Source organism: Montipora capricornis, chromosome 10 (genome assembly GCF_036669925.1).
Source record: "Montipora capricornis isolate CH-2021 chromosome 10, ASM3666992v2, whole genome shotgun sequence".
Taxonomy (NCBI): Eukaryota; Metazoa; Cnidaria; class Anthozoa; order Scleractinia; family Acroporidae; genus Montipora; species Montipora capricornis.
In genome coordinates, this window is record NC_090892.1 from 1,334,690 (window position 1) to 1,347,189 (window position 12,500).

Below are 12,500 nucleotides of genomic sequence, written 5' to 3' on the forward strand. Positions count from 1 at the left end.
TTGTAAGAGTGTCGCCGCAGTTTTCATCCCTAGGGCCGAATACATTAATTGGATGATACCGGGGTCCCCATAAAAAAAGAGAGCTTTCTCGTTTTTTTGAGTATCATTTTAGGTTCCCACTCTTAGTAGTAAAAGCCTAAGCTCACATCTGCTAAAATCAGCAATGGCAACTCCATGCCGCCTTCGGAGGGTGCGCAGCTGGTTGATCTCACATCTCACCTAAGGGGTTCTAGAAGTTGCTTAAAACTTAAGTACCTGAAAAATTAGGAAAACATCAGGAGCAGATTAAGAAGAATTCTCTTTACTCGTAGGGGTGGATGATCAGTGACGGAATATTCAATTTCCTTTTTGGGCAGGTTAAGAAGCAGATCGGGCCAACGGTTTGTGAACCGGTTAGTGACGTTTTTTTAACAGAGATTTGCCGGAATATCCCACTGATGAGAAAACGTATCTCCTTTTCATAGCACAATGCCTCTGACATATTTCATTGGTCTTTACATCGCAAAAAAAGTCTCATCTCAACCACTTCCAAAGCCGGGATCATATTTTATCTTAACAAACTGTAAACACGAATAAACACTAACACTCTAATAGTGAAATAACTCCCGAATAAGCTATTCCAATCCTGGTTGTCACACTGAACAGGAGCTGATGAGCTTTTGATAACAACAGCTGTCCCTACTTTCTCTTAATTCATTTATTCATGGCTCTGTTTCAGATGATTCAGGCAGATTTTTTTTACTATGTATCTCTCTCCGAGTGGGTATGGGTCGATATGCGAAATAAGATGTTACATTCTGAAGCCCAGTTCCTTTACCTTAAGACATAGTACACCGGTTTCAAAGTCTATATAGTGAATTTTAATTGGCAATAAATGAAATTTGTCGACAAACGTCTACTTAAGGTTTGATCTAATTAAACAGACTATTGCAAGAATGTCATCTCTTTTCCTAAATGTGTGGTTTGCATATAGGCCTATTTGATTGAAGGGGGCATTAAGATTTATGACCCCTGTTTCTTACCAAACGAAAAAAATAAGTAGATTTGGTGATCAAAGCAATTTAATTAACAATATAAACCTGGTTTCAACCCAAAGATTCTCAGTTTCTAGCACTTTCGGCGTATGCCGGCGAAGAATCAATTCTGGATTTGTGAGCGTTGATGATCGATTCAGTGCAGTTTACATTATACTTATTAGATTTAAACAGAAACCCATAAGGGTTGAAACGTGTAACGCGCGTTCACAGCTTCCGAATATTCAGTGCGAACTGATTGGTTGAATGTTTCAGTGCTAAGTACCATATTTGGAAACCCTTAGCTCTTGTTGTTCTTAGCAAATTGAATATTCAGAAGCTTGTTTCCCAGCACACAAGGGGCCGTTACACGTTTCAACCCTTATGAGTTTCTGATTTAAATCGTTTAGCATTAACGTTGATTACAGGCCTAACGCCGCAAGAAATGACACTAAATTGTGCAATCTTAGGTTTGTTTCTGTCCCTCCATATTTGTTACAAGCCTAATTCGTTTCAATAACAGTCTTTATTACAAAATACATAAGCCCGTTAAAAGAAAAGTGTAATAACGAGAAGAGGTGTCCAGTTATTTTCTATGTATTCATAAGGTGATCATACAAGTGACCTATGAAAATTTCTCCGGCGATCGCCTAAAAGCTCCTCAGTACGGCGACCGCGACGAAAACGTCTCTTTAAAATGTAACTTTGCACAGTAATAAGTCTTTTGCGGTTATTTCGTCTTGTTCACTTCATACAATGTGGGCGATTGTTCTTAAAATTGAATTTATACGAAGGGTTTCAGAGCAAAAATATAGAATGAAAGATTCGACTTTGTACTCTCACGTTGTCGTTAAAACCTTAAATTGAATGATTTCACGGCGTTGTTGTAATGCAGAGTGCAGCAATAAAATACGTGCCGCACGTGCAGCACGATTCTTTCACCTCTTTTAACCAATCACACTGTTGTTTTGTTGCGTTTTCCTAACCGTAGCCGTCGTCACTTCTTAAACTCGCTATTACAACATAGTAAGGGAACGAACTTGAACTGTACAATGCACTTGCATAATGTAGTCCGATCGGCGAACTCGGACCCTCCAGATCTTTAGTCCCGTGTCTTTACCTTTACAATACAACTCATTTCTTTTCATCATTTACTTTTCTATAATAAGTCAATTGAAATCCATGTATAATAATACCCAAAACTAACCCTAAGCTAACCCTATAATTTTTGTCTAGGCTTAATTTTGGCTCCAAAAAACGTTTTTTTAATTCATCTGAGTGCCTATTCAACCTATTGTAGGTAAAATGAGGATCAGCAATTAAATCTAGGTAAAAACGGCTTCAACCTGAGAACGGATTTTACGGAAACATATCCATGCATGGTAATGACCACAGCTATTTAAACTTAAATTTGAAACACGACAAGCTGGTTGTTACGGTGTTGCGATAATCGCTGCAATGTCATTAATTCCGTAATTCTAAGCTCACAAAGAACTTCTTCGGTGATAAAATGAGGCCGTATTCTCCCTGAAGATCAATTCCTTGATATTCGGTCGGCAAACCGACCTGTGTAAATCGAAAACTATGAAGTAGCACCGCTAGGAAAACACAAACTATTTTCTTTGCCAGAGCTTCACCAGGGCACTTGCGGCGTCCTCCCAAAAATGGAAGGAAGCCACCGAGCAGCTTGGGGTCGATGAGGTGACCTTGACTATCCAAGAAACGCCTGGGGTTAAAAACATGTGGATCTTTCCACGCTTGAGCGTCTTGGTGCACTGACCACAGGTTGACGAAGACCATGGTGTCTTTTGGGATTATGAAATCCCGTATGCGTATCTCGGACGTGGTGGTTCGTGGTACTGCAAGGGGCACGATGCAGCTTACCCTCAGTAGCTCGTAGACTGCCGCTTGAAGAAGAGGAAGTGATGGTATGTCCCGCAGGGTTGGCAGGCGTTCTTTGCCAATAACGCGATCCAGTTCTTCTTGAAGATCGCGTTGAATGTTTGGATATGTGATCAGGTAGGCCAGACTCCAATAGAGTTCGGTGGATGAGGTTTCAAATCCCGCACCAAACAGGTCGCCCAGCACGGAAACTATCTGGTCATCCTTAAGCAGTGCAGTCATACTTGGACTTTCTTTCTCATCTCGTAGGTTCTCGTCTTGGTTTTGGCTTTCCTTTTCGACGACATTGATAAAGCTATCCGCTATGTTACGGACTTGTCCGTCCTGATACGTTTCTTTGTTCTTTTCATACATCTGAAACACTTCTTGTAATACTACCTTCATTGTCAGTACGAGATTTTTGAGCGCCTTGTTTGGAAGGTACTTGAGCAGTGGTAGGAAATCAACGTGGCCATTGCCATGCACCGCTTTTCGGTGATTCTCTGCAAGGTGGAGAATTTTAAGGAGACCTTCATCATCGTATGAACGCTCCACTCCGAATAGCGCATTGAGAATGATGTTAGCTGTGGCACACTTCAGAGTTATCAGAGCATCAACGGCCTTTCCCTTCTGCTTCTTGAAGCAGTGAACCAAGCGCTTTGATTCATGCAACAGTTTCTCTTCTAAGGTGTCTTCGTTCTTGACAAAGTTGTGAATGGCACCGACACTGATCTTGCGCGTTAGATTCCATCGGGGCGAGTAGTCACCAAAGGAAAGACTACTTCCTTCAGGATTGGCCAAATTAAATGTGTGGAGCTTTGGCCTCCCAGCAAAGGCAATAGAACGCTTTATAATGGTTTCTCGGATGGCTTGTACTCCATTTATCACCACAACCAAACGATTCCCAAGCATCAAGCTGAACACGTCGCCATATTCTTTTGCCATTTTGGTGAAGTCAAGATGTGGGTTCTTTCCTATGCGAAAGCTTGCTCCTGTTTTGGATAAAGGAAAACTAATAATGAGATGATAGCGAGATTAAAAAACAAATACAAAAAATTGTGCAAATATAGTGCACAAAGAGAGCGAATATTAGGTTGAAAGTTAGGTTATTAGGGATGTAGCATCACTCTTCAACGTCTACATAATTTATTTGGGGGCAATTGCTTTGTTTTGTCATCGTCCCAGAACTATTGACTCTCATAAATCAAGAAGCTTAGTGAATTGAGAGGGAAATACGATTTCTACGTAAGAATACTATAGCTTGCGTGAATGAAGTTGACTGAACCTTTGTTTGCCAAAGAACATGTATTTATAGAGTCAATTCGCAGTGAACATTTAATGAATATTTGCTTTTCAATTAACTACCGTTCGTCTCTTGTCAATTAAATCAGAAGTGAGGAAATCGAAACACATTTAACTCAAATCATGTTTATCAATAGTTGCCGAAAGCAAAATCTGATCGGCACTGAAGGCAGTTGCGAGTATTTTAAACGATTAAAAGTCCTCTTCATTCTTCAGCTTGGCAAAGCACATCTTTAGCTTCGAGCATGTCTGACCCTTAATAGGCCACAAACTATCGACAAACTCAGTCTTATGCGAGTTTTTACTAATGCACAGCAACCTTTTCGCATAGCCAAGCACGATGCTTTCCGTTGTCTCTGAGGTTGGAAAAGAAAACCAAAAGAAGCGAGCGCCGTCTTCTGCCGGAAAGCCTATACAATTTTTTTACGGTATATGACGTCAGTGTTATTTGGATTTGTAAGGAACTGGGAATAAGCAAAAGGTTGATAAGCACGAAGAAATGTGAAGACAGGCGAAACAGATGTGTGAACAAAGTGAAATCAGGCGGCAATGTCCATATTATTATCATTAAGAAGCGCTTTTACTGTCAAGGTTAGCATGGGAAAACTGTCCTCCTGATTGCGAGCTGGGTGGCTTCCGCTATTCTGATAGTACTTGGCTGGATCTTTTTTTTACGGATGAATAGTACACTGAAACAGTTATATATATTTCCCTTAAAAAAGTTGTGCATTCATTCCATGTTTGAATTCGACTCAAGACAGCCTTCCGCCCTAACTTTTTTCGCTACTGCTATAAATAAAAACTTAATGTCAAGACTTTTCGAGTAACGGAAGAGAATTAACTGCAGAGGTCACTGTTTTTGCGGTAGAAATGAGCAATAGCGCGTAGCCCTTTCGTTAAACCGAAGAGGCCGATCAAGAGTACTTGCTGATCTAATAGACTCAAAGAGCTGATTAATCCCTGGTTAACTTGATGTATCAGCGAGCATTTGGTATTGAGCATAAATGCTAGCCGAAGGATGAGAGTCATTTCCTTTCTCAAGGTTTTGTTTAGTTTAAAAACTTAAAGTTAAAGTGTTTTACGGCTGTTTGTTATCATGCAAGTCAGTTCGCACCACAAAGGCAGTGGATTTCCGAAATAAGATAAATCATAGTATATCATGATAATAAGACCGGGACGCTGAACACTTTCATAAATCTTGCGTCAGTGAACTTGAGGTTATTGTATCCATCAGAAGTAGTGAATTTGAAATGCTAAGATAAACAACTTATGCGGTCATCATGGCAGATTCTCGGCCGAGAACACGCGATACGCCTCTCTGGTCTTAGACCGGTGACATGCAAGAGGTAATTACGGTTGTGCAAATATTAAATAATCATACAGCTATTCTGCCCACCCTTATTAAATAAAAAGTCTTTCTATGTGACGAAATTATTAACTTTAGAAAAGGTGACGAACAAATTATACATCTAGGACTGGCATCAATAATAAACTTATTGAAGTTTTTTGTTTGTCAATTACAATCTTTTGGAAAATTTTGCTAACTTTATAAAACGTCAACGAGTTACACTTAGGTAAACCAAAAAGATATATTTTTAGTTTAATTTACTCCACGAACTAGAGAAATATTGCTTATACTGCATAAACACACGCACAAATCTTCGAATTCAAGTTAACGCCATGCCTACTGCATTTCTCGACACTTTGTATGAACGATTTGATTCAGTAAAGATTAATGAGTTTGGACCAGAAAGAGTAGAGATTAATCTTTGGATCGTGTGAAGAAGGCTTTTACATTATTGAACGTTCATTAAGACCCTGCAGTGAATGAATTACAGTGACACAGCAACTGAACGCAAGGAAAACACCTCACCTATGACTGGTAACCCCCAAGGTCCCGGAGGCAGATGTGAGGCGGAATGCTCCCATATCTCTTTTCCAAAAAGTAAAACGCACATTAGACAGCAGAGGAATACAATTTGGCCAACAGATGGAAATTCTTCAATTCCAAACAGAAACATCGCTACGAATGCCATTTTTACCCAATTTCCTTGTTACAGCGCACTCCTCTCCGATCAGTTTCAAAGTTTCAACTGGATAGTTTTTAGCGGGATCAGACAAGTTATTAAATTGTTTAGACTTCTTTGTGTTTTGATCTGTTAATCGGCGACAATCACGCTATTCTGTCAATAATGCGATACGTAGAACGTAGTTACTTATTAGTCAGCGTTTTCAACGAGGCACGCTTTGTCTCTGAATTGTTATCAGCCTAAAAGCGTGTAACTTGAAAAGCGTATAAGTTGATTTCATTTAAGTTTAAGTTGCAATTGTATCGTTTAGAAACACTGTTAATCGCAATTTTTAGTCTTATTAGCTGCATTGCTCAGTTACTTCAACGAGTGAGATAAATCCAGTCGACTGCTATTTAGGACCTCGTATTGAGATCTTCATAACTTCACGCAAATATAACCTCGTAACATAAAACTGAAAATATATAGAAAACTGACCAAAAAATTTGTAAGTTCACAGCTCACGACATGCATCCCGTACGATGAAACATTGTTTTTCGCTGGATTAATATCAACTTTCATTTCAGGAAATAATTTAGGCGATTTGCAAAAACTCGGAATCTAAACCTGTGAACAAAATCATGAAAATCTGTGTAAAAGTCTGCTCAGACAATTCCTGTTTTTTTAAAAATAGTTTTTGAGGTTGCTGTTATTTGCGACACGCCGCATTAAAATTATAAGCCCATTTCCGGCCATCGGTACCCGCTAAAGAGATTATTTTAGGAGTGTCGCCGGATTTTTTATCCCTAGGGCCGAATACATTAATTAGAGGATACCGGGGTCACCACAAAAAGTAAAGCATTCTCGTTTTTTAAGTATCATTTTAGGTGCCTACTTTTAGTAGTAAAAGCCATAGCTCACATCTGCTAAAATCAGCAATGGCAACTCCATGCGGAATTCGGCTGGCGCGCAGCAGGTTGTTAAATACCTGAAAAATTAGGAAAACATCAGGAGCAGGTTAAGAAGAATTCTCTTTACTCGTAGGGGTTGATGATCAGTGACGGAATATTCAATTTCCCTTTTGGGCAGGCTAAGAAACAAATCGGGCGAACGGATTGTGAACCGGTTAGTGACGTTTTTTTAAACAGAGATTTGCGGGAATATCCTACCGCTGAGAAAACGTATCGCTTTTTCATAGAACAATGCCGTTGACATATATTTCATTGGTCTTTACATCGCAAAAAAAGTCTCATCTCAACCACTGTATTGCTAGCCGGGATCATATTTTCATAACAAACTGTAAACACGAATAAACACAAACACTCTAAAAAGAAATAAACATCGCCTTCACTTTGCAAAGTATCTTACTTTTTAGTGGAATATTAATTTTAACTCCGGAATGAGCTATTCCACTCCTGGTTGTCACAACAACAGGAGCTGATGAGCTTTTGATAACAACAGTTGTCACTACTCTCTCTTAATTCAGTTATTCAAGGCTCTTTTTCAGATGATTGGCAGATTTTTTTTACTATGTATGTCCAGAACATATAGATGGCACGCTATTTCTCGCACAAAACCACTTACAACTGTAACAATGATCAAGCGGCTTACGAAAGTTCGTCAGTCGCCTCCACAAAAAAAAGAGAAAATAACAAAAAACTCAGTGATTTACCTTTGAAAAGTTTGCGTCCGTGTCATCCTTCTTCATCGCTAGGAAAAAAGGAAATTGCCAACCGAAATTTAGGGCGTTGTAAGGAGGGCAAATCCTGAAAATGATCTCAGAGCAATTAACAAACATTGGACTAAGCTCTTGCATTGACACCGGTGAGACGGTAAAAAGTTTTTTTGTGACTGATGTCTTTCTCTTTCTCTCTCTGAGTTCGACTTGTTATTACGTGCGTATGAGAAATAAGATGTTGCCTTCTGAAGTCCAGTTCCCTGACCCCAAGACACAGTACACTGGTTTCAAAGTCTATATAGTGAATTTTAATTGGCAATTAATGAAATTTGTCGACAGACATCTACTTAAGGTTTGATCTAATTAAACAAACTATTGCAAGAATGTCATCTCTTTTCCTACTCTTTTCCTTAATGTGTGGTTTGCATGTAGGACCATATACGGGTCTATTTGATTGAAAGGAGACATTAACATTATGACCCCTGTTTCTTACCAAACGAAAAAAATAAGGAGATTTGGTGATCAAAGTAATTTAATTATGTAAACCTAGTTTCAAACCAAAGATTCGCTTTTTCTAGGACTTTTGGCCTATGATAAGAATCCATTCTAGATTTGCGAGCATTGATGAACGATTCAGTGCAGTTTACATCATACTTATTAGATTTAAATTGTTTAGCATTAAGCGTCTGTTTAAAATGTAACTTTGCACAGTACCAAGAGATAATGGGGTACTAAGTCTTTTGCGGTTATTTCGTGTCGTTTACTTTATACAATGTGGGCGAATGATCTTAAAATTGATTTATACGAGCGGCTTCAGAGCAAAAATATAGAATGAAAGATTCGCATTTGTACTCTCACGTTGTCGTTAAAACCTCAAATTTAATGATTTCACGGCGTTGTTGTTATGCAGAGTGCAGCAATAAAATACTTGCCGCACGTGCAGCACGATTCTTTCACCTCTTTTAACCAATTAAATCACACTGTTGTTTTGTTGCGTTTTCGTAGCCGTAGCCGTCGTCACTTCTTAAATTCCCTATTACAACATAGTAAGGGAACGAACTTGAACTGTACAATGCACTTGCACAATGTAGTCCGATCGAACTCGGACCCTCCAGATCTTTAGTCCCGTGTCTTTACCTTTACAATACAACTCATTTCTTTTCATCATTTACTTTTCTATATAATAAGTCAATTGAAATCCATGTATAATAATAACCAAAACTAACCCTTAGCTGACCCTATAATTTTTAGGCTTAATTTAGGCTTCAAAAATTGTTTCTTCAATTCATCTGAGTACCTATTCAATCTATTGTAGGTAAAATGAGGATCAGCAATTAAATCTAGGTAAAAACGGATTCAACCTTAGAACGGATTTTATCGACAACATATCCATGGTAATGAAAACAGCTATTTAAGCTTAAATTTGAAACACGACAAGCTGATTGTAACGGTATTCGATGATCGCTGCAATGTCATTAATTCCGTAATTCTAAGCTCACAAAGAACTTCTTCGGTGACAAAATGAGGCCGTATTCTCCCTGAAGATCAATTCCTTGATATTCCGTCGGCAAACCAACCTGTGTAAATCGAAAGCTATAAATTAGTACGGCTAGGAAAACGCAGACTGTTTTCTTTGCCAGAGCTTCACCAGGGCACTTGCGGCGGCCTCCCGAAAATGGAAGGAAGCCACCGAGCAGCTTGGGGTCGATGAGGTGACCTTGACTATCCAAGAAACGCCTGGGATTAAAAACATGTGGATCTTTCCACGCTTGAGCGTCGTGGTGCACTGACCACAGGTTGACGAAGACCATGGTGTCTTTTGGGATTATGAAATCCCGTATGCGTATCTCGGACGTGGTGGTTCGTGGTATTGCAAGGGGCAGGATGCAGCTTACCCTCAGTAACTCGTAGACTGCCGCTTGAAGAAGAGGAAGTGATGGTATGTCCTGCAGGATCGGCAGGCGTTCTCTGCCAATAACGCGATCCAGTTCTTCTTGAAGATCGCGTTGAATGTTTGGATATGTGATCAGGTAAGCCAGACTCCAGTAGAGTTCGGTGGATGAGGTTTCAAATCCCGCACCAAACAGGTCGCCCAGCACGGAAACTATCTGGTCATCCTTAAGCAGTGCAGTCATGCTTGGACTTTCTTTCTCATCTCGTAGGTTCTCGTCTTGGTTTTGGCTTTCCTTTTCGACGACATTGATAAAGCTATCCGCTATGTTACGGACTTGTCCGTCCTGATACGTTTCTTTGTTCTTTTCATACATCTGAAACACTTCTTGTAATACTACCTTCATTGTCAGTACGAGATTTTTGAGCGCCTTGTTTGGAAGGTACTTGAGCAGTGGTAGGAAATCAACGTGGCCATTGCCATGCACCGCTTTTCGGTGATTCTCTGCAAGGTGGAGAATTTTAAGGAGACCTTCATCATCGTATGAACGCTCCACTCCGAATAGCGCATTGAGAATGATGTTAGCTGTGGCACACTTCAGAGTTATCAGAGCATCAACGGCCTTTCCCTTCTGTTTCTTGAAGCAGTGAACCAAGCGCTTTGATTCATGCAACAGTTTCTCTTCTAAGGTGTCTTCGTTCTTGACAAAGTTGTGAATGGCACCGACACTGATCTTGCGCGTTAGATTCCATCGGGGCGAGTAGTCACCAAAGGAAAGACTACTTCCTTCAGGATTGGCCAAATTAAATGTGTGGAGCTTTGGCTTCCCATCAAAGGCAATAGAACGCTTTATAATGGTTTCTCGGATGGCTTGTACTCCATTTATCACCACAACCAAACGATTGCCAAGCATCAAGCTGAATACGTCGCCATATTCTTTTGCCATTTTGGTGAAGTCAAGATGTGGGTTCTTTCCGATGCGAAAGCTTGCTCCTGTTTTCGATAAAGGAAAACTAATAATGAGATGATAGCGAGATTAAAAAACAAATACAAAAAATTGTAGAAATATAGTGCACAAAGAGAACGAATATTAGGTTGAAAGTTAGGTTATTAGGGATGTAGCATCACTCTTCAACGTCTACATAATTTATTTGCGGGCAATTGCTTTGTTTTGTCATCGTCCCAGAGCTTTTGACTCTCATAAATCAAGAAGCTTAGTGAATTGAGAAAGAAATACGATTTCTAAGAACACTGTATATTGCGTGAATTAAATTGACTGAACCTTTGTTTGCCAAAGAACACGTATTTGCAGAGTCAATTCGCGAATATTGCTTTTCAATTGACTACCGTTTCTCTCTTGCCAATTAAATCAGTAGTGAGTAAATCGAAACATTCAGCTCAAATCATGTTTATCAATAGTTGCCGAAAGCAAAATCTGATCACGGCGGCACTGAAGGCAGTTGCGAGTATTTTAAACGATTAAAAGTCCTCTTCATTCCTCAGCTTGGCAAAGCACATCTTAAGCTTCGAGCATGCCTGACCCTTAATAAGCCACAAACTATCGACAAACTCAGTCTTATGCGAGTTTTTACTAATGCACAGCAACCTCTTCGCATAGCCAAGCACGATGCTTTCCGTTGTCTCTGAGGTTGGAAAACCAAAAGAAGCGAGCGCTGTCTTCCGCCGGAGAGCCTATACAATTTTTTCACTGTATATGACGTCAGTGTTATTTGGATTTGTAAGGAAAAGGTTGACAAGCACGAAGAAATGTGAAGACAGGCGAAACAGATGTGGGAACAAAGTGAAATCAGGCGGCAATGTCCATGTTGTTATCATTGTTAACAAGCGCTTCTACTGTCAAGGTTCGCATGGGAAAACTGTCCTTCTGATTGCGAGCTACATGGCTTCCGCCACTCTGATCTTACTTGACTGGATGTGTTTTTTTACGGATGGCTAGTACACCGAAACACTTAGATATATTTCCCCAAGAAAAGTTGTGCATTCATTCAATGAACTCGACTTAAGTCAGCGTGCTGCCCTAACTAAAGACAACTGTTTTTTCTCTCTACTGCTATAAATTAAAATTCATATAAGACTTCTCGAGTAAAGAAAAAAACTAATTGCAGAGGTCACTGTTTTTGCGGTAGAAATGAGCAATAGCGCGTAGCCCCTTCGTTAAACCAAAGAGGCCGATCAAGAGTACTTTCTGATCTAATAGACTCAAAGAGCTGATTAATCCCTGGCTAACTTGATGTATCGGCGAGCAATTGGTATTGAGCATAAATGCTAGCCAAAGGATGAGAGTCATTTCGTTTCTCAAGCTCAGTTAAAACTTAAAGTTAAAGTGGCTTACGGCTATTTGTTATCGTGCAACTGGGTGTTTGCACCACAAAAGGAAGTGGAATATGATAAATTATAGCATGATAAATCTTGCGTCAGTGAACTTGAGGTTATTGTATCCATCAGGAGTAGTGAATTTGAAATGCTAAGATAAACAACTTTTGCGGTCACCATGGCAGACTCTCGGCCGAGAACACGCGATGCGCCTCTCTGGTCTTAGGCCGGTGACATGCAAGAGGTAATCACGGTTGTGCAAATATTAAATAATCATACAGTTATTCTGCCCACCCTTATTAAATAAAAAGTCTTTCTATGTGACGAAATTATTAACTTTAGAAAAAGTGAAAAACAAATTATACATCTAGGACTGGCATCAATAATAAACT

General features: G+C 39.7%; 2 protein-coding genes across 2 annotated transcripts in view; both read right to left on the minus strand.

The window, feature by feature from the left end:
* Window positions 1-2,403: 2,403 nt before the first annotated feature.
* Window positions 2,404-6,232, minus strand: LOC138018576 (cytochrome P450 1A1-like). The gene is made up of 2 exons (XM_068865265.1): window positions 6,070-6,232; window positions 2,404-3,886 (listed from the first exon to the last, which is right to left on the minus strand). The coding sequence occupies exons 1-2, from the start codon at window positions 6,230-6,232 to the stop codon at window positions 2,478-2,480; spliced, it is 1,572 nt and encodes a 523-aa protein (XP_068721366.1). The 3' UTR covers window positions 2,404-2,477.
* Window positions 6,233-9,358: 3,126 nt separating this feature from the next.
* Window positions 9,359-12,500, minus strand: part of LOC138018577 (cytochrome P450 1A1-like) — a 3,688-nt gene continuing 546 nt past the window's right edge. Inside the window, exon 2 of the mRNA XM_068865267.1 lies at window positions 9,359-10,767. Within this exon, the coding sequence (XP_068721368.1) occupies window positions 9,359-10,767 (1,409 nt within the window). The remainder of the gene's footprint in view (window positions 10,768-12,500) is intronic.